We start from the raw sequence: 23,745 nt of genomic DNA, 5'->3' as shown, positions 1-23,745 counted from the left end.
GCATCAGGCGCGCGGGATATCTTGTACATATGGGACCGATACGATTATCGGGTCCGAATTTAACGAGCGCGACGCAACGTCGAGATGGGTCTCACTCCGGGCAGGTTTGGCCCTGTCTAAGTGATCCCGGGACGGGCAGATAGGAATGGGGAATAAAGAGCGCGCGGATAATCGCGGCACTTAGTACCGTTCTCCTCCCGCTTGTGGGATCAGGCGGGAGTGAGGCGGGAAGTGCAGGCAGGTGGAGCCAAAATCTCACGAAAAATCCCGAGACCGTAAAGATAGACTTTTATCATGTCTCCTGGGCGAGCATTCGTCCCCTGAGTGGCGTTTATCTCGTGGGTCTCTCGGTAATGTCTGTAACTTAACACTGTCCTCGGGAGAGAGAGACTGATAGCGACGCCGCGCCCGACCGATCCTCTCTCGCAGGGTGTATCCGCTCTCGGCTCTTTTTCGGGGAACCGACCGAGGGAAGTTCGGGGAACCGTGGATCGTGGATGTAATGGATACTTCAGGAATCTGCGCATATGCTGCTCACGAGTGCGCGTCCACTCAAATTTAAATACGTTGGCCCGGCGAGTATCGGGAAGACAGGTCACGTTCGAGAAGAATTCCTTTTTTCGAATACGTTTTTCTGCTTGGATTTGAATGGTTGCGTGCCGTTAAAGAGGCAGAAAATAACATTGCGATATCAGTCACGGCGCATAGAGAGCGTCGGAGAGCGTCGGCTTAGAGGTTTCTCAAAGAGATGTATTTTAAATGAAAATAGCGGTGACCGCGGTATGAGAAAGAGAGAGCATCGCCTTTTTGCTGGAAACGAGCTTAGAGGCGAACTGTTTTCGTCTAAGAAAGTGGATTCGGGATTTTAGCATATCGCCTTTTGTGCGTCGCCGAGAAAACCGCGCTTGTGGCATATATTCAGGTGCTAAGTCTCGTATTTCTTTTATATTCGTGCGCGAGAAAAATATCCCTCGAAGAAAAGAAATCTATTTAGGTCTATTTAGGTCGACGAGTTAAACACCACGAAAGCCATTTGCTATTCTAAAAAGGAACATGGGAGAGGGACAAAAGTTCACGTTTTAAATTTCGCGGTGCATCATTTGGATGCGTTTCGTGCGAGACCAGAATGAGTTGAGAGTAAGCGAGGCTCGTGCTCGAGCCTTCCGGCAGATATCCGTTTCGAAAAACGTCTTGTTGGAGACGTCAAAAGAAGTGCAGATGTTATATACGCATTCTTCAGTGAGACGCACTCCGCCCGGTTCTCTTCTCGTTAAGACAAAAGGGCCACGGTCCGCATCGCGGAGTCTTCTTTCTCGTGCGGGCAGCACGTAGGTATACATTTTATGCGTCGCTGTATGCAACACGTGTTGCCCATTGGATGTCCATCTGTCGTTGACAATAGCCTTCTCGCTGACAGTACAGGAGGCGAGCCAACCGGCGCTCCTTATACGGCATCTCCACGGTAAGTTCGTATAATAAATGAAAGTCTCTCGCATGCAAATCGAGCGCCGTGACCGATTAAAGAAATTTGATTTTGACGAGATCTTAAATCACCGCGATAAATTCATCCCGTCTCCGCTTAAACTTCCCGTCGGGGTTTGTTTTTTTAACGCCATTTTATTTTATCTCTGAAAAGAATGAAAGATCAACTATTCATACGCTCGATGATTGCACTTTCGTTTTTCTCTCCCATTGTTCGAAACTTGCGCGTCAACATCTGTGAAGATTGAGCGCCATTCGGCAACCGTGGTCGGTGGAATCGATGCTTTCTAATGACGGAAGCGGAATCGTGAATCTCCAATGCGCAGCCGCTTCTCGTAATTGCGGCGATATTTAACAGGATGCCGCTAAGTAATGGTCCCTTTAGAAAAAGTCGACGATGCAATAATTTACGAATTACAAATTCAACGCGGAGCCACAGAGAGACCGAACCTCCGTCTCATAAGCCACGATATTTCAACGGAGAAGATGTCGGGTCTGGGGTATCACATCACCCTGCGTGAATAAATCGCCGTCGGGAAGATCTTTCATCAACTTTAATTCTCTCGATTCTTTCCGACAGTCCGAGCTCGCCCGCAGAAATGATATCTTGCGTGATTAAGCTTCTCGCAACGGGATTTTTTTGTCTTCAAAGGCAACAAATGTGCCGTGATTGTACAAAAATATATTCGTACTTTTTTCCATATTATTTTTTTATAAAAATGTTAATCAATTATACGTAGGAAAATAATGTTCATAATTAAAACTATATATTACAATTTTATATAATTGGAAATGCTTCTTATATGAAAATATTTTATGTTACTTCATGTATTTAACAAGGTTAATTATAAAAATAGGAAATTAATATTGCAGTTAGTTTATAACAGGTTGCAATTAGTTTTATTGCATTGCAACATATAAATATGGAAGATTTAATAGTTTTTGATTTAGGATCATCGCCAATAATTTAGAAGTTGATCCTAAGATTATTAAATTCTTTCATTTTGAAAAAATATTAGACATTTCTTTTATAAGAAGACTGTGAAGTAAAAAATCTCAGTTAATTTTTGGAGCTGCGATAAACCACTCCGGGAAAGAGCTCAAATTTGGTTAAATCTCGATGGCATCATTCTCGCAGCCACAAGCAGGATTTCGAGGCGTAAATTTCGTCTATCTGATCCGTAAAATCCAGGATCTCTCCGTCTTCTCTCGGCATTTTGTCGCACTCGCGTGCGCATCCCCGCAGACATGAAAAAGAATTGTCGTTTGGAAGTGCAGTGTTTTCTCCTGAATTTTAGGACGAAATATTTCCCACGATGCGATTCAAGTGTTCAAACCTGCTTCTCCTGGTAAAGGATATATATGTGTCATATTAAGTATCATAATGTATCATACTCTCACATGATGTAAGCCTCGGGCTCAAATATATCTGAGATTTGGAAATTTGGTATATGTCTCTGTATTAAATTATGCGAAGAGATTAATTATGAATTATTATCGAAGAGAGACAGAGAGAAAAAGTTTTCATTTAGGGTAAAATTCAGTTTAGGATAAAAATTGAAGAATTACAAAGCTCGTGGTAAAAAATTATGTAATTTAACATCCTCAGAGTTTCGGGAATCAATCGCGCGTAACGCCGCGCGCCGCGCTTTGCGCAGAGACACGCTGACGCTCGCGCGCTCTCGCACGCATAACGTAACGATGCAAATTGCGGACGGTCCGGGACAAAAGTGTTTGCTCGTGCGATTTGCGGTCGGTGCGGCTCCCAAGGCAGCGGATTTCAATTACGAGTCTTCAGCAACTGACGGACGTACGCTCGCGCGCGCGCGCGCCCGCGCTCCTCTCAACCTGGCCGGTAGCTCATTCAAAATTCGGTAGCTGCCGGTGAGCGCTTCCCGGTAATGAAACATTCGCAGCGCACCGCAAATTGCCCCTCGCCTCGCCATGCAAGAACCCAAGTGCTTCCGACCGTCCGCTTACATCTCTCTTTCTTTTCTGCCCATTCAATCCTCCCTCCAGCCACCCCGCAGTTACTTTTTCGCTCTTTCTTTCTTCCTACGCCGGCGAAAGCACATCGCCGACACGTACGCTCCGCCACTTCGCGGCTACTGCAATCCCGTATACAATTATTGGTTCTCGCTGCTGCAAAATTCGTTCGCGATGAGAAAGGGAACCGGGCTTAACTCGCATTTTTTGTATGCTTTGCAAACCGTAACCGAGTCTAGGGTGTATGGCAGGTACCGTAGCTTCTCACGACGTATTCCTTGTTATTTTGATGAGCATGTTAATCGCCATTCTTGGAAACTTCCAGCGAAAATAAATTGTACAGAGTATCCTGCGATTCAATTCATCGCGGCCCCGAATGACACGGCGAGCTTAACATTCCAAGCGGTTTTCCAGGTAGCATGCGCTCTTGAATACTTGACAATTTATTTTTAACTACGTCTGTGGTGAGAAAGAAAAAGATTGAGAGAGAGAGAGAGAAAGAGAGCGAAACATGGCTCTGCATCGGAGCTTAATGCGTCGTAAAATAATATTGCAGCGGAAATTTGTGCTTGCCCACGATTTAGGATTTTGTTTCATGGGCCTATAAATTCGGCGCGTCTGACATCCGCGAAATACGCGTGTCACCGTGGAAATTCAATTCTTAATTAACCCATCGCGAGACGGTGGCATAAATCCGCGCGAATTTAGTGTTCCCAGCTGATCGTAACTTACGAAGCTCAACAACTTTTAAAATCCCGTGAAACGAGTTAATAACTACCGTGCATGGTTCCAGGTCGTCGACTCGCGACTGGGTGGATCCGAGGGACCACTTTCAGCGAGCGATAACGACGAAATCACGAGCGTGACTCTCGTTTCCGCGCGGAGTTCCCTTTACTGGATCAGCTAACGTTCCCATGGGAGAGCGTGGTAGTGTATACCCAGCGACATACCAGGCTCTCCGCAAGACCAGGTGTAACATTGGAACGGCATTCCACGTTGCAACTGATGCGCGGCGCCGTGCAACGATCGTTGCACACGACCCCCGCGAGAGCGAGAAACACGATAACGCGAAAAGCTGAAAGTTGGAGAGATATGTACGGTGCATATTCATGTCAGCAGTTGGTAAGCTTTTTTTTTAACTTGAAATAACATCTTACTCTTAGATTTCACTACGAAATTAGAGCAATTAAAAATTATAATTAAGCGATTAATAAGTATACAACGTATTAATTTATAATATTTTTAAAAGTTTAATATTTTTTGTGAAATAGAATACCTAATAATTATAGCAAACAATATCATTTCTAAGAGAATTATAAAAACATCCAAGTTTCTCCGTATGGTCGGCGTTGGATTGATGTTGCTTTAGTCGTCCATGAATTTATTATCGTTGGAGCTTACTGGTCGAGCTTACTTCCTTCTTGTTCCTCTCGATGAGTTAATAAACCGAGCGGCATCCACGGCTTAGCACGATCGATGCGTCATCGGCCGTTAAGTGCGATTAATCGTGAGCGCGATCATGCATGCTCGATCGTCTGGTTCAGGGCTCGAACTGGGTCTTCTCAAAGATTCATAGCATAGCGGATTTCTTGTCTGCACTGGCGACTAACAGCTTTTATAGGATTTTAAAACTGCAGGTCGTTCTTTGATGACGGCAAAACGGGATTAAGAATTATGATTGTGACAGAAAGAGTCATCAACTAATTTTAATATGCTGGATTATCGTAGATTTTTGAGAACCATTGTAACTTTATTCCGGTCATAAATCGATCGCCGAAAGCGTTACATGCAAAGTTTTAGGTTTTAATATCTAAAAAGAATGGTACGATTTATACATATTTTTTTTGTACACACGCTGATGAAGTTGGATTAACTCGGAAAAATTGAGATTAAGATTTTTATGTATAACAAAATGCACACAAAACTGTGTGCAGGAAATAATACCGATAAATTATGGTTAAATGAAACGAAGAGACAAAATAGAATTACGACGGAATTCTACAAAGAAAGGTTTTGCATATTGGGAATTGCTTGCACGGATAATTTTTATTGAATTGCTAATTTCCACGTGATCGCTGAGGCAAATGATATTAGCTACTCTTCGGTATATCGAGAGAAACGCATCAGGAAGGTAATGCCGTGGTATCTGCTCGAAAGAGCATTCCGCCATAACACAAGTTTAATTGGGCTCTGGTCCGTGGCTGAGGAGTCAACATTGAGTCTCATATGCGAGAGTCAGCGAAGGATTCCAGAATGCTTTCGGAGGGTACAATGTCGTTGTTACCACCTGGACCACCTTCGTCCAGCCGGCGGGATAATTGCGCGATGACATATCTGTGCTTTTTGTTAGTGACGACCACACGTGGATCGCGAGAACTTCTTCGTCGGCTGGCAATTAGACGATCGGATACAAAAGTATGCGAGTGTCGGAGCGACCCGGCCCGAAATCGATCCACCGGTACCTCGGACAGGACGGGCATTCGTCAAATAATTGACAAATGGATTTAATTGCTGGCCAGATTTCTTGTTGCGCTACCGTCAAACGCACTTGAACGCGATGAGATACTCGCAGCGCTAATTGCGAGATAATTTAACGTCGTGGGTCGTTTCGGTTTTAATAGCTTGATAGTGACTCTTCTCGTTAACGTACACGAAACCACTTTTGAAAACCGTCGCGAGAAGTCAGCTTCGATTTTTCTTCCCAAGAAACTTTTATGAATTACACCTTTCATATACGTTATCTTATATCATATAACATCCAAGGAAGACACTTTGAAATAAAGGAGTTATGTTTACTCGGAAGATTATATATTACTTTTACATTCTTGGATCTTTTTTCTTTGCCCGCGTAAGCTTATTTGTCCAAGTACGTTCCGTAGCCGATTGATTAAACTGGGACGACTAAGGTTCGCCATTGCTTTATTATGCACAGGTCGAGCCGTCGTTCGATTCGTTATCTCGGTATCCGCTAATTTACTCTGACAAATACGGATTGTTCGTTTGTCCAGAGTACAGCTGCGCGCTCATGCAGGCCCACATCCACGCTCGCCGCGATCCACTTTAATAAAGCGCACCGATTACTCACCCGGATGTTTTAGACCGGATGGACAGCACGGATATTAACCCTCCAGTATTATCGTGGGGGTCAACGCTGACGGCGGAGCAAGAAAGCTACGCCTACGTACTCGGAAAATCCGCGTATTGCAAATATTTTCATTTTGATCTGTACGTAATTAAGAATTCTATTAATCTGTTTTATTAACTTTGAGTGTTACATTGTTTATTCTTGCTTATAGTAAAGAATGTTTCGTAAACTCAGAGGTCTAATAAAATAAAAAATATAAAACCTTCGAATTAAAATATTCATATGGCGTTATGTATTCAAGGGACGATCCGATTCTTGAGTTAAAACGGGACGAAACGGAATTGTTTGGTCCCGATCAAAATTCAATAAAATTCAACGCTGCTAGTGAATTGGAAATCGTTTCGTAACGTCTAAGAGAACCATTCGTGTATCGTGTTTCGGTCGTTGATTTAAATTTCAGTTGTGCCACTACGCGGGAAGGGCCCTCGAATCATTAGGATCTCCATAAATGGCCGGACGGCCTAACGAAGCTTCCTTAAAATACGCGATGTACGAGCGGTAACACCGCAGCGTCGCAGAAAGAAGAAAGAAAGGAGGAAAGAAGGAAAGGAGGAAGATCGAGGCCGAAAGTATACATCTGCCGCTTACCCCATAAACGCACTTGTAAATCAAGACACGCGCGTGCAACCGCGAACGCTTCGCTGGTGAGACAGAGCCTATAGAGTCTTTGAATTATTAATACGAGCTTGCTGCTTACTGGTCCAATCAAGTCCTCCCACCTGGCCACCTGGTCACTCTTCGGCCGATGTTCTTTTAGCGATATACCATATTTGAGACCGTGCTGCTCGGATGATTCTCGACACGATTAAGCTCTTCGGCGTCTCTTAAGGAGACGGCGAAAAGAAAGAAAAAAAGAAAATTTCAAAGCCCGCCGACGAGAGCTTCGTTCTCTGTAGACGGCAGAGAAAGAGCTTCGATGTAATCCATCACTCTACGTGTGGTAATACGAGAGACGCGCGTCTCGGCGAACACATGCGATTTTGTTTTCCAATGTTGAAGGGATGTTTGCGGATGTCTATGGAACGAAACAGCGACGGACAGACAGGTTGTTGAGAAATTCTCGAAAAAAAATTAGGCCCATTCGAGTAATCTTCGTTTTTATTTTCCTTTATTTATATTCCGTTCTACATCTTAAACAGGCGGATACATAGCCGGGGAGATCAGCTATGTTTATTGCATGCCGATTCGTTAAGCGTTTCTCGCACACCCGTCGGCTACCGTGCTCGTAACTATCGACGAGAGACCGTGCGTGAACGTACGCGTACGTCTCCCATGCGCGGGAGAACCCATGCCCGTAGCAGTGGGAGAACTTTATGGAATGGTATGGGAGGGCGTCGGGTCGGCGCGTGGGCGGCCGCAGGCAGGACGCACGTCTGAAAGCTGGAGAGAGATAGTCCGCGTGGTATGCCACGAGGCCGAGCTCGAGAGGGGAACACACGGAGGGAAGAAAACGAAAAGAAAGGCGAGACGATGGAAAGAGAAAGAGAGGGGACGTGGAAAGGAAGAAGGAACGAGCCGTGGAATAAGGAAGAACGATGGGGGGGCTCCTACGTATCCACGTATGGCAAAGGATGTACCGTGGAGGAGAGAAAGGGAGAGAGGGAGAGAACGAGGATAGACTGAGAGTATACCGGGCACAAGAGCTCGGATCCACAGCCGGTTAGGAATAAAAGGAGTTTTATATGACGCCGTGGTTTATGGCCGTGGGTTTTATCTGATCGCATTGCCACCGGTGCGGATTTCGCAATAAATTAGACCGAGGTGTAATTAAAAGGGCACCAGTTGCCGTCGTCCCGTGACCGTCGTGTAGCCACTACCGAATGAGAGGAGAATCTCTGTCCTTGGGAATCTCTTCGGGTTTCTCTTGATAGGGAGAACAACGGGCCACGATAGAATTTCTGTTGATAATTACGCAATCGTCGCGGATGTTCAAGTCAACATATAGCGATCGAACGATTGTATTATTAATAATTGTGAAAAGAAATAAAACCATATTCTTTCGGAACAAATTAAGTTTGTTAGACACGCAGAGAAATCAGCGGCAATTTTCTTAATAAGATTTTATTAAAAATTCTCATTGCAAGTTAAAGTTTATTTATTTATTTATTTACAATATATTGTACATAATGTACAGAAATTATAGAGAATATTAAAAATCAAAAGAACGAACTTTAAAACAAGGATTGATATTTAATTAAACATTATGGCTCTTTAAAGGTCTAATTGCCATTAAATGGCTCGAAATCCACCTCCGTGCATCATATGCGATATTGTCCATCATGGGATGTGTAATTCAGGGATCTGATGAGTGACCGGCGTGTGGTCAGCGATGCGATCCAGCGTCGACTAATTTGTCCGTTCGGCAAATTGAAATTACACGTTGCTCTCGCGCCGCGCCGCACCGTTTTTCTCGCACTGCTGAATTATTATCGCGGCACGATGCGAACGATATCCTCGAAAGAGAACGATAATCAATTCAGGCGTTGGTAAAGATAATACCGAATGGTATCCTGACTTTCTCCACTTTCTGATCCTCATGCCGCATTTTCGCGAACGTCATTAATCCTCGGATAAAATATCCTTTTAACAGCGAAATCATATAGGTACGCGCTGATTGTTATTATGAGTATCGTGCAGACAGCTACATACATTTAATTATTACTTTTCAGAATTATTTTCGCAAAAATTATGCAACTTTCTTTCGATAAGAGTGCCGTGGCCATTTTTTGCGAATTTGATTTAATCAAGACAAAAACAAAAATAATGTTAGAATCTTATTCTCATACTTGTGGACACGTGCCGCATTCCCGATAATCGAAGAAAACGGCATAGAAACCGGTAACGGACGCTCTCGCGATAGAAAGAAATATGTCCAGAAGGCGTTTTGCGGGCAACTTGTTCGTGACTGAAGTAACAATCGCGAGGAGTTTTTCACAAACCGCGATTTATTACGCTCGTACCTGTCAATACGTTTTTCTCCAGGTTAGCGTCGCCGCTACGCGAGTCCGCTTCCGCTTTATCCAGCGTGGAATCGTGACCGCAAAATAAATCTAAAGGCGCCTCGAGATACCTCAGTCTCTTTTCTTAGTTCATCCTCGCATTCTCATGGACCTTCCGCGACCTCCCCGTCTCATTCCGCGGTCTCCGTGGAATTTTTACCAATTTCTGTCCTCCGACGTTCCACGCTCATCTTTCCTAAAATTCCCCGTGGATCCCGACGATCCTTCATCCTTATTTCTCCACCGTGCCTTTATTGTGTTTTTACGAGATTGTCTCTACCATATTCTTCTCTTTCTTTCTTCCGTTCTTTTTACAGTTCTTTTATTTTTTATTTTCTTTCTCCTCGTTCGCGATCGTCCTCCTGCCACCCGCCTAGCCTTTACTACTGCCTTCCTCCAAGCCTTGTTTCTCCGTGGATCTATTCGTCTCTCATGACCTCTCCTCTATCTCTCGCTCTTCTCTCGCGTCTTCTTTCTCCCCTCGCGGGTGATCCCCAACCCGGTGATCTCCGACGATTTCTCGGAGCAGCCTCCTCCCTCTACGCCCCCGTCGAGGATCCCGACGAGAGATAACCCTTATAAACTGGAGCATTAGTAAGGCGCGGAGCAGCTCCATGAGAGGGTATCTGCGGATCTACACGTTGCGAGAGGGGCGCAAAGGCGTGCCACAATGAGGCCCGGTATATAAACCATATCTGCATCGCGCTGGGCCCTCCGCCGCAGAGCAGCGAATGTGGGACCACCACAATGTATATCGCACGGTCATACAGATGAGAGCATAAGCATCGCCAGCCGGTCCGAGAGTAACGTCTATGGGTATATCTTCCTTCGAGCATCTTACTTATGCCCCTAACCGGGCGGGCTCGCACAAAAATTGACGTAATTATCGGGCTCGCGCCTCCTCAGGGAAATTAAGCCAGGATCGTGTTGCGTTAAGGGAGTTCTAATCCTGATGAGATCATAATTAATTAATTCCGGACGTTATAATACAATGGCATTAAGATCAATAAGATATTTTCGTTATTACTAGCTATCGCTAATTTATTCATTGTATACGCTATTTAACGGAGATTCTTCTCAGCTTTAATAAAAATGTGGAACATAATAGTTGTTGGCTAATTTTCTTATCGAGAATATATAAATCTAGTGTCGGATTTGCAAACGTCTTTGATGTTGAGTCACGGATGCGAAATTCCAAGGATGAGAACGAAAGGAGGATCTGGTGGAAGAAATGCGAGGACATTCGCGATTAAGTTGTATCAAATCCACGATTGAGTACCTCGTGTATCGCGTATTTCACCAGCCATAAATGTCCGGTTCATGGTATTTCCCATAATCTACAAGGGTGGACACGCGAGAGATAAGGAAACCAGCGAGAAAAACGAGGATCGATTACGAGTTATCTTCAACCGAGAAGACCGAAAGAGAGACGACGAACGAATCAGACAGAAAAATAGCTGCGAGAGGAGAAAGCAAGGCGTACGATAAAAAAAATATATGATGAGGGGTGGAAGGATAAGAAGTATAAAGCGTAAGAGTCGGAGATAGCCGATAGCCGAATGAGCGAGAGAGAAGGAATCACGTGATGGAATAAAAACAGCGAAGTGTGGGAGAAAGAAGAGGATGATGGAGAGGTAGAAGAAGAATGAAGGAGAGAGTGGGACAGCTGGCAAATTCCTGGCTTGTGGTCGTCGGTCCTCAACGCGCAGGAGGTATCCAGGTGTGCGAAGGTGACGCTCTACAATAACTCCTTCGGCTTTATGTTGTGGGTGGTTTATACTTTATGTGTCCCGCGGGACAATCACGAAGCCGCGAACGATCCGGGCTCTTATTTCTACTTGCTCTCGCCCCGCTCAAAAACCACTGCTCCCTCCCGTTGTTTACGACAATTCGGGGTCGTTGTCGGCGACGCGTAATCGCGCGCGCGCATGTAGCGCATCCTGACGCGATTTTGCATGAGCGAGATTTAAGATACGCGGTGGCTTCTTCACCCTTTCGGAATAATTTTTCCGTACGAAATTATCGATATCATTACGACCTCTTACCGATTACCTCGATAAATAGAGATCTCCGGCCATCTCCATCTTCTTGACCAAAGTTCGAACGCGCGTCCATTACTACTCTGTCCCTTTTAAATTACAAATACTGGTTTCACTGTACATTAAATTTATAATTACACCGAATACAATTTCTCGCGTCTGATTTTCGGGGATCTAATGAGCCGCTGCGCAACGCGCCCCCACATGTACCCTTAATTTTACTCCCTGCATCGATCATAATTACCAGGCGTGATATATGCGGTTGGTATGTACCGCAGGCAGGTGTGAGGAGTGCCCCTCGCGCGAGTGATGCAACGCGGTACCTCGCGATAAATCAAACTTCGAGAAGCGGCGCGGCCCCCGGATCGATGTCCGAGATTGGCAACGTGCCAATTTTCTCCGGGAGTGAAAGCAGATTTCGAGAAGGGCCGCTTGCGCACGACGTCCCGCAATGATAGGTGTGATAAATGCAATTATTTACGGTCGATTAAGAGCACTTCGACGAGCGTTTGAGCCGCCGCGGGTATCCGAAGCGGCGAGAAAATGCTTCCGATCGAAGCCCCCGATCGGGAGGCGGCCGAGCTCTCTCGCGTACGAGAGAGCTCTGTTCGAATTTTAAGCAGATTATCTGCTCGTCCACTCGCTAGCAATATAGCTCAGCGTGACGTGTTGCGAAAACGAAGTACCTATCGCGCCGTGCAGCTCGATCAATATTTTTACATATTTTAATGTCAAAATTGTCATCGCAAAATTTGCCTTCCGATTTAGTTCATTGTATAATGTTATATTTAAAAATGTTTATAGTAAAAATGAAGGTAAACAGAATATTAAATAAAGTAGATAATAATTCATTCAAAGCAAAAATGATGTAATATGTATGAAACATTCCAGTATTGCTATTACATTATTATTACTTAATATGCAATCAAGTTTTAATTTTTTTAATTCACGAATCCGACATGTAGAATATCGCACGCATGCCACTCTTCATATTGGCCTAACGAAGACCTCCGATCGTATCGAATCGAAGAGAAGACTATTCACGGAGCTGGAGCTCCTTTATTTCTTCTCGTGTATCTGCTCCCGAGTCCTCCTCCTTCCTCCCTCAAATGTAGTGTCCTCGAATTGATGCATCGCCGTGTACGAGAATATTTCACGTCGCACGTTTTGTCCCGCGCATGAGAAAAATATTCCAGTCGCAACCCACGCACAATGCGTAGAGAAACGTGTGGCGAGAGGATACAAAAAGAAAGGATATCTTCGAAATAAATCATGGATCTAGGCAACAGGTGTACAGATTGCTTCACCATTCGAGTTCTTGCATCCAGCGCGTATAGTGGGAGATTCATCTGAGACCATTCACATGTATATACATATATAGAATATATACATACTTTTTCCGAATTACCGAATATGTCGCGCATCGTCGAGGAAAATGTACATCAGGAAGTACAATCATTTTTCTTTCGATTCATGAGAACGGATCTCTCTGTTAACCGCATTGAAAAACCTTGACTTTGACGTATCTCGTATATTTGTATTGCTAAGAAACATTTCGTAGTAAGTGAAAATATTCTCATAAAAGGCTTAAACCACATTATTCATGTTATTATTAAGCTGTAGCGTACGTATGTGGTGTATGGTTTGATTAATATGATTATTTATTAATGTGGTTCATGCGTATGGGATAAAAAAAGTGGCATGGAGAGCAAATGAGCGTGTTGGGACCGGAGGTGCGTTCTAGGACCGGTCAAGAAGGATGGCTTTCGTGCCGAATAAAATGATATTAATCGTAAGAGCCGGCGGGGGTCGGCGGCTCTCCTCTGTCCTAGTTCACAATAAATAAATCCACGGGTCCCCCGGCCCCTGCGGTGTCCCAATTAATTCGATCTTATTGTAACGCGCGTCCTCGGGATACGCTCTTTGTGATATCGACTTTGGCCACGGTCCCGAGAGTACATTATCATTCGTCGTGCGTGTCCCCTGCCCCGACGAATTTAATTAAGCCGCGAGCAACACGCTGTCGCTCCGGCTCGCGGCAACACCGTGCACAAGTCCCCCGAGCGCGTGGAATGCGCGTGTTGGATAAATAACTTTCAAATTACACGCGTAACCATTACGACGTTGCGCGAGAGGCCTCTTATCGGGCCCTCCGTACGGCAAAGTCAATTTAACTTCTCGCCGCGATTTCTTGGCCACTCCAAAAAAGTTACACAAGCAGCGCCGAAGCGTGCTTAAGACCGTACGAAACAAAATTAATTCCTGCTTGTGATGAGAACTGTTGGAGCCATACACAGACACACACGCACATATGTGTACATATATGTAGTAGCTACATTTCTCGTTGATAATTGCTAACAATTTTGTAGAACACACATATCATAGACGGGATATTTTCCGTCATATATATAGCTAGACAAGATTTTAGTTGTACATCTCTTTATTACTTACAGTTTCTCTTCTTTTTCAGAAATATTTATTATCATAAATATCGCTCCATTTATATCGGTCACGAGTTCTGATTTGAAATGAAGATGGGTCGCATCTAGTCCAGACGTACGTGCAACTTATTTAGAAGTCAGAATTAAAGTGCAGGTGCGCGGAATTGTCTCAGGCCGCGGGCTACGCGCTGCAGCAACACGAGTATATACGCGTTTCGATCGCGATGGAATGTTGATGTAGGATAAATATCCTTGAAATTACACGCGTAATCATTACGACGTCGCCTGAGGTGGAACACGGTAGGCGCTCTCTCGGTGCGCTCTTGGTGATCATTCGTTTTACACGCGTGCAGATTGGATGGTACGATCGGCATTTGGAGACGAAATCGGGATTGGACCGGGCGCGATAGCCGCGGGGCCCCGAGACACGAAAGTGGTACGTTGTAAAATCCGACTTTTGTTATCTAGTCAATTTACAACGCTGCAAATTGGTACGGCTGATTGCCTTTTCTTAGGCAGAGAAGTTGAAGATAATCTTGTATTTATAGAAAGATTGATAGGGGTTGTTAATACGAGACAAATCGAAAAAGATCAATTTCACTTCAGATATATATATAGCAATCTTTAGATAACAGTATTAAAAATTGCTTCCTAAAACATTGAACAATATTTCGCTGTTTATTATATATAATAGTCATAAAAAATAATAATGGAAAAGATTATTAGGTAGTAAAGATTTTATTTACCGATATAATTTTTGCCAATTTGAAATCATATAGAATCTAGTTATTATCTTTCGATAATTCGACTGATTGCTGTTTGAAAAATAACAATCCACGTTGATAAAATCGATTGAATCGTGAACTGATCGAAATAAAGTGATAATTACCGTTACGACCGCCGAGGTACACCTTGGATTCGATGAGTGCGTTTAAAATGAAACGAGATCAATCTATGAAAGTGCAGCGCAGGTCAACTACTCGTCGACGAAGCCCCTATTATAACGTTACATCGCTATAAATACGGAGCGAAATTATAGCGATGTAACGGCAGGTTATTACAGCGCGAGGGGTTGAGCAAATAATGTGTACTAAATATAAAATCACCGGTAGTTAAACGAACTCGAAATTACGCGCTTTAGTGCCGTTTGAAGGAAACTCGCAGGCTTGATACGGGAAAAACGTACGTATTAATTGGATAGGGACCGATTCTTCTTTCGCTGATTAACCATCCGGAGAGAATAAGGTACGAACAATCTCGTTAGGGACGTCCTGATAAATCAGCGGCTCGATGAAACCGTTTATAACGAAGTGAGATCTAACTGGAGTAACGCATTTCTCGGCCTCTCTCGTATATATTCTACTAGCCGCGGCTATCCTATTATTACGCGGAGAGCTGCCAGCACTCCCACGCTAAGGGGTAACCTGATCGGGGTTAATCTGACCCTGACCTGCAACACCTGCGCGCGCGCGCGACCCAACCTAATTCCAACTTTTTCCTCACCCTCTCTCAGTTGGCTGAGTTGGCTCGCTTTGCGTCTCGGGCTGCGTTGTCCCGAGGCGGGAGATAAGAGCGAAAGATAGGAATTTTTTTCTTCTTGAGACTACACCATACTCTAACGAAGACTCGCGTTGGACCATGTTCGATGTCTCGTATAGTCATCAGCTACGAAAAGTATTAATGAGTTTCCAACGTCATTAATGTGATACTGTGAACGTTTCTCTTTCGAGATAAGATGACAGAATATAGGAGGATATAGCTTCGTTGTTATTACAAAAAATGAAAAGAACATGTTTCCATCGAGCATTTTTATTCCTATGAGATACGCTGTGTAAAAATTTGTTATAGATTAGCGTGAAATTTATCGAAGGATGCGATGTGCCTCCTCGTTCCATCCAGAGTTCGTATCAGGACCTGCAGATAGATAAGCTTTATAGGGGCGGGTTGAGGACGGGAAAGAGAGTATCGGAAGAGGATTCGAGCCTCCGGTATTCCGGGCTAAAGTTATGGCAGGTACGCGTTCAACGCCCGCGATCATAAATCCTGAACGCCGCCGAATGGGATGGGGGTAGCATTGTGGTTTTATATAGGTATATAAAAAAAAAAGGAGGAAAGCGTTATGGGAAATGTCCTATCGGGAGGCGGCGGCGGGCAGGTGCGCCGGCCATATAAGGTTAAAAGGCCATACGAAGTCGACTCTCGCTTCGAAGCGCGATAAACGCGGTGCGCGCGCGATTCGCTCGTGCCTCGCCCAACTTCTCTACATGAGGAGTTATTACGTACGCCTACGCCTCCGGGCTCGGCCGCAGGAAACTCGAGGCGAGGACTCGGTGACGGCGAGAGTAGGGAAGGGGTTCCGTTTTTTGGTGTGTATCTATGGAAATTGAACGTCGAGAGAGCCGGTGCGGCGACTAGCCGTTAAGTTGTAAATCTTGAGTGCGCGGCGTGAATTGCACTTAGGAACAATCCTCTGATTGGCGATGCGCACGGTGACGTAGGATAACGGAAACGACAATCTTTTATATTGCTGATCATTTGCATCCTGATACCTGTACGAATTATTTTGACAAAAACACGAAATTCCATTTGTCGTAATAAAACGAAATATCCACACGCGTATTTTCATTATTAAATTATTTCTGCGTGTAATTGAATTATATTTTAATAAGAGTCACATGCCTGTAATTATAAATTGTTTCTCTTATTATTCGTGTGATTATGGAATGTGATTGTACAATTAATTGGGGGATTCAGCGTATGCTAATTAACATCGCCTTTTAACTCGGTGCGATACGCCGCGACGGCGCGCTGCGTCGTGTATACACGTTCCGGCATTTAATCTTCTCCCGGAGAGTGACATTATTAGCCACAAATGAGTGAGACTCGCGCCGGCAAATGGCTACAAATTAACTATGTCTGCCAGTTAAGTGGTCGCCGCTAATTACGACGTACACGTCAATGTGCCTGGTAATTATGCCCGTTGCAGCCGCACACAGGCCGATCCCGTTTTTTTCGCGAAAGAGAGAGAGAGCCGTGACTAATAATGCAAGATCGAAAAATCGTGGTATCGATCCGGCCTCTTCGGGATACACCGAGGCCGAACTCCCACAGGGTGCCATCGAAGGACGGTCCACCCGCTGATCCGTACCTGTGTTCTTTTAATTGGAACCAGAACCGAATCGCCGATCGGCTGCAGGTGAATCGCAACGATTTGTATCACTGGCAGATCATTACTCATCCGTCCTCGCGCGCGGGGAATTATAGCGAGTCGCCATTGTAACGAGTAGGAAAGAATCGAATCCGTTCCCCCCCACGGGAGGAAGCGAAAAAGTTTTTCTTCGTTATCTGCCCACGTGGAGGAACACAGTTCTCGTTGTGATCTCTCGGTTTTGCCGCGGGAGAGATCGCAGCCCCTTCGTCAGCCCTTTTGTTTAATCTACACGACTGTTCCACCGGTGCGAGAGCGAACGAGCAAATAAGCTGACTAACGCCAAGATTAATATAATACATCGTTTCGAATTAGCCCTTCGATATAACGAGATTTTGCCTGTTTTTTTTTTAGTTCTTTTATTACACTTTACTCGCGTTGCTCCTATTCGTTTGCTTTTCGTCGGACGTCGCTGCTGCGTTGTCGGGCCGCTAACGATCCGGTTAGTGAAACAGACGGCGAGATATTTTCCTTCTGGCGTATCGATTCACGTTGCGCGGGGTTACAGATGTTTCAGCAAGTGTTCTAGCGGGTTCAGGTGGTGACGGCCGATCGGTTGTTGCACGTGCTGGCCGGAAGCGGAAACGCGTTGTGGGAACGACGAAAGCCACAAGTGGCATGGGACTAAGTCTAATGATGCGCATATAAATGCGGGATGTGTGCGAAGTCGAGATGACACATGTAGATAAACGGGGGGATGTGACCGGCGTTTTGATATTAGCATCATAAACGGACGTTAAAGAATTATTGTCTGACACTTCGTTAAGCTTCGTTATTAACGAAGCATCGCGAGAAATTCTCGACAATAAAAATGTCCTAGATTCTTCGCACTTTCCTTCTACGGATTCTCTGACCAGTTTGATACGAAGGACTTGGAATACCTTACAATATTTGAGCAATGCGTTGCGTGCTCTCTTACCGGTTAATTATCTTTATGATGTAAAACGTCATTTTTGCAGAAAGACTATTACTGTTAATTTAAGGAATTATAAATTTTTAATAAAATTAATTCGTAATAAATGAAAAGAATTAATATGTTTTGTTAACCGTGTGATATTTTGCAGGTATTTTCCTGGATATTACGAGAGAATCTTCACAAGGTATGAATTTCTTTTTTAATTTTCTTCTTCTTGATTGCAAGATGACGTCGCGTGCATAGCGATCTTAAGCAAAATTGCGATAGCTTTACGTTTGCTTTTTGTACTCGTTAATTTCACAATATATTCAGCATCGTACAGTTACTAATCACTCACATTAACGTTATTGCGTGTCGTTTAATTATTATTATCTATTTAATGGCGACTTGAAAAGTATTTCAGAGCAATTTTCTTCGCTAATTATAATTAATGTGTTCTGACTGGACATTATTTTACTTTACTTTTAACAAAGCGTTGCTGATCGTATTTCTCTAAAAAAAAATCTTATTTTTTATGTTTCGTAAGGATCTTTATAACGTGAAATACTTTATTTGGAGCTAAAAATCGACCACAGTGAAACAGTTTAAATATATACCTATCTCGAAATTAAAAGCCGCTTAGTAAATATTTAAACCGTATGAAAGGTTTCTCGTCCACGTGTCGATATCAGTATCGTAAAATCCATTCGAGACGAAAAAAAGAGACTCGATGTAAGGCTTTTTTGCCAGATGCACACGGCTGTCCGGATTCGGATTCACTGTACCAATTCGAAGGGTCTCCCGAGAGTTTTAGGCACTTAAATCGATACACAGGTGCTTCCCTCGGATATTTCCAGCGTTATCTGCACGATTGCATGATCCGAAGCTGTTAGCCGGCACGTATTCATAAATATTTCTCTTCATGTTTGGCGTCCGTTTACGGGCACTTCGCACTCTTAAGCTGCTGCATTCTAAAAAGATCAATTTTATCGATCTCGAGAGAATGTTTTGCGGACTAACACCAACTTTAATCGACGAATCTGGATCATTTTTCAATAATTAAATTGGTTTAACGAATGACTGTCAGTAATTAATGTGCTCTCTAAATCTGAATCAGTTAATAGTCACTGATATCAGTGACTATTCACTGATTCAGCGGTACTATTCACTGATTCAGATTTAGAGAGTGATAATTTATATAGTCACATAGTATCACTTCTTAAGATTTTTATAAATAACAAAGAAATCTTGGCCATATCGGAGGCTTTGGGTACATGAAGTTACCTCGTAAGTACCACAAACCTGTAATTCTATTTTAACTTTCCGCGATATTACGTGCCATTTAACTTTCTCGGATCGCGTTAAAATCGACGCGTTATCTTAGATCGAGACACGGAGGCTGCATTTTACGGACGAACGGGGACGATGTCGGCCCTTCCCGACATTATTACTATTATTACTTATACACACCGGCACGGTGCGCATTTAATGGAGAATTCCGGTCTTTACGATCGCCCGAGGAAATCGTATCCCCCTCCCCAGTCACTTTACATCCGGCTGTAAACCGCGACGTATCCGTCCGTCGCGGTCCTTCGCGCGCCGCCGAATAACGAGTAACTTTTACGCGCATCTTTAATGACGCCGCTTTCCATTAACAAGTCATAATTGACGCTTTATCGATCGCTATCGCGCGTTCGTCGCCGCCTTATCTCACGCACGAGCTCGCGGGATCGGTAACGGCGCAAAAAGGCCACGAAAATCTTACACAAGTCTCGGGACGGAGAAGTCGATTTAGCACCTTTATTACAGGTAGTAAATAAATAATTAAGATTTTTTTGCACGTACACAAATGCTATGTGTGCTCTGTTAATAGCTCGCGGCCCCGTGGACGGCGGCGGCTTTACGATTCAGTCGCGAGTTAACCGCGACTGTTAACAAGAGGCTCGCAATGAGTATTAACGGCGTATAATATCTCGGAAAGAGGGCGGTACCGCAATAACCGATGGCTATCGGTGTGTTTCGTGCTAAAATTCACGTGCCGCGATAAGAGCGCTACTTGTTACGAGATCAAGATTTTATTTGATAAGAAATCTAATCCTTTTTGTAAAAGACACATTTTTTGATACTTTATCATTAATAATTTAAAGTTTAGAGATTAAATGAGAAAGAGTAATATACTCAAGTTACATTGTTCGTATCGAGGAAGCGTTTCATTCGAAATATTTTTCCGACGCAAAATTTTCACAATTATAATCGAAGTAATGTAAGTTATTGCTACTTATGTTTTTCCTACAAGCGAGGCTTCCGTCGCTCGTGAATGGAAGCATCCGCCTACGGATCGGAGGAATTTTTCTCGAGGTGCGATCATGTTGTTACCAGATCGTAATCACCTCACGCAAGTGTCAACCACCTGCAGCAGCTGTATTTATCATATCGGCAGTCTTCCGCTAACGCCTCCGCGTGGCAGCCTGCGTTTTGCCAGTCGACGTCCGTCGTCCACGTGCCGCCGTCGACGAACGTCATATCCGCACACGCGTTCGCGCGAGGAAGCAAATCTGAATGGCTAATTATGGAGACAATGATGCGGAACTCGATGGGGACCGGAAGGAGACGGGAAACCCTTTTCGACGACACGCGCGCGCGAGACTCTCTTCCGCATCGCAATTACGGCAAGCGGATCTTTCGCGACCGGACGACCGATCGCTGCGCGTAATAATAAATGAGAATTTGCTTGATTAAGCCTTTTTTGATAATATATTTGATAATAGTTCGTTAAAAATTACGTTTTTTTTTTTAATTATAAGCATATGGTTAATTATATTCAGTTGCTACGCGAATTTTTGCTTGCTTGGTCGCGAAGAAGCAAGCCAGATTATCGGCATGCAGGGCAAAATGGGAGGATTACATCTTACGATTTGAGAACGCGCGTTACCTCCCTGCAATCCCCCGGGGGTTGCCCCAAAGGGGATGGCAAGAAAAAGTAGCAGCGAAAGCCCAAGACGGTAAGAACCGTCCTCCCGCGTTGTGACGGCTTAATAATCGTACGCGCGGCACTCTGGCCGGTTTTCAGGTGGCTTTGTGCAAATCCATGTTTTACATGGCGATGCATAATTACTATCATCGTGCGCTTCACGGTGCTCCAGTTCTTCGGGCGGCGAGGGTGGGAGACCGACGGGCAGCCCCGGATTCCCGCGACCCGGCCGGGAACGTCAAAAAGCACCGAGACGCGAAAGGAAACCTGCAATCAGCGCGTCAAAAGGCAGAACTTTCTCCCGCCGCACATATTATTCGTACGCGTTGTTACTGCTCACACAACGGTCTCGTTGCGCGCATTTAAGGTGCTTGGGCAACAGAAATTTGGAGCACTGCAAGAAAAATATATTGATTCTTGTTCAGAAAGTATTATTGAATTCCCAATGAAAGAATCATTATGTCTGCACATAACATTGTTATGCGCATTTTTTTGTGTACAGATCGTGAAGTTTACAATTCGATTATTAAGTTAACGAAATGTGGAATAAAAAGTAATTACTGAAAAATAAAGATTTATTCACAACTCTAGAGATATATTCTGCTTTAATCTTGCGAGATTTCGATAGAGACGTGGCAAATATGCACATTTTTAGCGGCACGTGCAAATCCACTTAACAACTACGATCTTTCGAGCAGTGTTATATTTCGTCTCAACTGTCACTTAATAATAAATCATTAAAAGAGCCGCCAATATCTATTCATAAGCCTGTTAAGAACCGTCGAGTCCCCATCAACTGGCGATTCCGGCGGACGGCGCGGCGCGCCGATGCCTTTACTTGTCTAGCTGGAGCTTTAATCCCAGGAGCCATCTCGTAACTCGCTACAGAGAGGCCACGTCGCGATGCAACATACGGAGGCGCATGTATGCATTTATGCATACGTCCGCGCGGTCCGTTCTTACGCATGGATGGATGCAGATGCGGCACGCACAGCCCCGGCAGCCACCGTCCGTAATCTTTTCCCGACACTCGTAATGGACGGAATTGTGAATTCAATTGCTTCTGAATTGGACTCAGTCGGTGCGTCTCGTAAGAGACCGGTCCGACGAATGCAGCTTAAGGCACGTACCAAGCCGTGAAAGGAAGCTGCATAGCGTAGGTGCATCCGTCAAATGAACGCGCGCTCGGTAGCCAGCGCGTCGCGCACAAAGCGAGCGTCAGCGGCGGACGCCGCGCAGCGCGGCACATAAAGATCCAATGAGTAAGTGACGACGTGGATGCCTCCGCAATGCTCGAGAGTGCTCGAGATCGTTCACCGAAGTGGATGCTGGCAGTTAAAGAAAGTTTAAGTGCCAATCGGCGACGGGAAATTGCATTGGGACGTTTATCGGACGATAAGAAGCGATCTCGCTGGGATAAAAATGTAAAAGTCTCATTGACTAACGCTTGGCGTTCTGACGGAATAATTTAAAATGTATTGTGTATTTTAATCGATAGTAGAGATGATCAGTAGATTTTTACATTGAATAATCTTGGCAGTTCATAACAGCATTAAATACAAATAAGAAAATATAGGAATAACGAATAACTGATGTTTAAACAGTTGCTATTCCTTTGAATTTTTATTTCCTTGCATGATAAACGTAGAAACTTACTTGGACGGGCAATCATCGGCCATAAGCCGAAACGTCCGGTTGCAAAACTCCCCGGAGGCGTCTGCTTAAATCAATTTCATTCCGGTAATTTCGCCTCTTCTAGACCAACGCCAACTGGCGTCATTTGCTTCGTGATTGAGTGCGAAAGATTGCAACCGGATTATGCGTGAGCCGACGAGTATGCATGCGCGCGATCAGAGTCCGGAGATTCTCTCGTCTCGTCGGTCGGGGAACGACCGTAAACCATTATTCCGCAGCGTCATGTGGACGGTGCGCGAATCGCAAAAGAACCTTCGAGAGGCTGAAGAGAGAATAATGGATTCGCGAGACTGGGGATAATGGTCGCGTAACGAGCTGCAGAATGAGCAGAAACGCGTAGCTTTTGCCGTGAGCTTCGTCTTTTTTTTCCCCCTCGTACTTTTCCACATCCGACGAGATAAAGTTAATTGAAAAAAAAGTGAAACTCCGCGAATTTACGGCTTCTTAAGACCTTCGAAGTTCTCTAGGGCGAGGACGAGTAACGAGAAACTTTGCCAATCATGTTTTCTCACATTCTCGATTTTCTCGACTAAAAAGACTTAATAAAATGAATAATTGCGTAATCCTGAGAACGACCTGCTCGAAAGTGTTCGAGCTTTTCAGAGAGGAGCCGAATGAAGAAAGGGCGCAACGTCAGGGTAGACGCGCAACTGTAAACCGACACTTTGATAGTCGGTTCTCGTTCTTAAAGCTGGCGAGGCGTGTGCCGCCCACCGAGGACGAAAAGAGACATCCTTCGAGAAGACTTGGCGGCAGGGATCCTCACACACGTGATATACATACATTGTATTTAAAAAAAGCCTTCTTGCTTTTACTCCGATCTGTGCTTACGGTTAAAAATCTTTTTCGCGAAAGAAATAATGGACGTTACGAAATTTTGTGTC

General features: G+C 44.4%; 1 protein-coding gene across 4 annotated transcripts in view; it reads left to right on the top strand.

Annotated features, from left to right (window-relative positions):
- The window catches only part of LOC112453779, a 214,763-nt gene that overhangs the window by 189,003 nt on the left and 2,015 nt on the right, over positions 1-23,745 (top strand). For 2 of the 4 annotated variants that reach the window (XM_025014707.1, XM_025014708.1), the window contains one exon: positions 18,365-18,400. In XM_025014707.1, coding sequence (XP_024870475.1) covers positions 18,365-18,400 — 36 coding nt within the window. Of the gene's footprint in view, positions 1-18,364; positions 18,401-20,491; positions 22,324-23,745 lie in introns of those variants that run through there. The other 2 variants (XM_025014705.1, XM_025014706.1) reach the window with 2 other exon arrangements.

The sequence above is a fragment of the Temnothorax curvispinosus genome, unplaced genomic scaffold (assembly GCF_003070985.1).
Source record: "Temnothorax curvispinosus isolate PA1 unplaced genomic scaffold, ASM307098v1 QBEX01004686.1, whole genome shotgun sequence".
In the NCBI taxonomy this organism is placed as follows: Eukaryota; Metazoa; Arthropoda; class Insecta; order Hymenoptera; family Formicidae; genus Temnothorax; species Temnothorax curvispinosus.
This window is presented reverse-complemented; position numbering and strand designations above follow the sequence as displayed.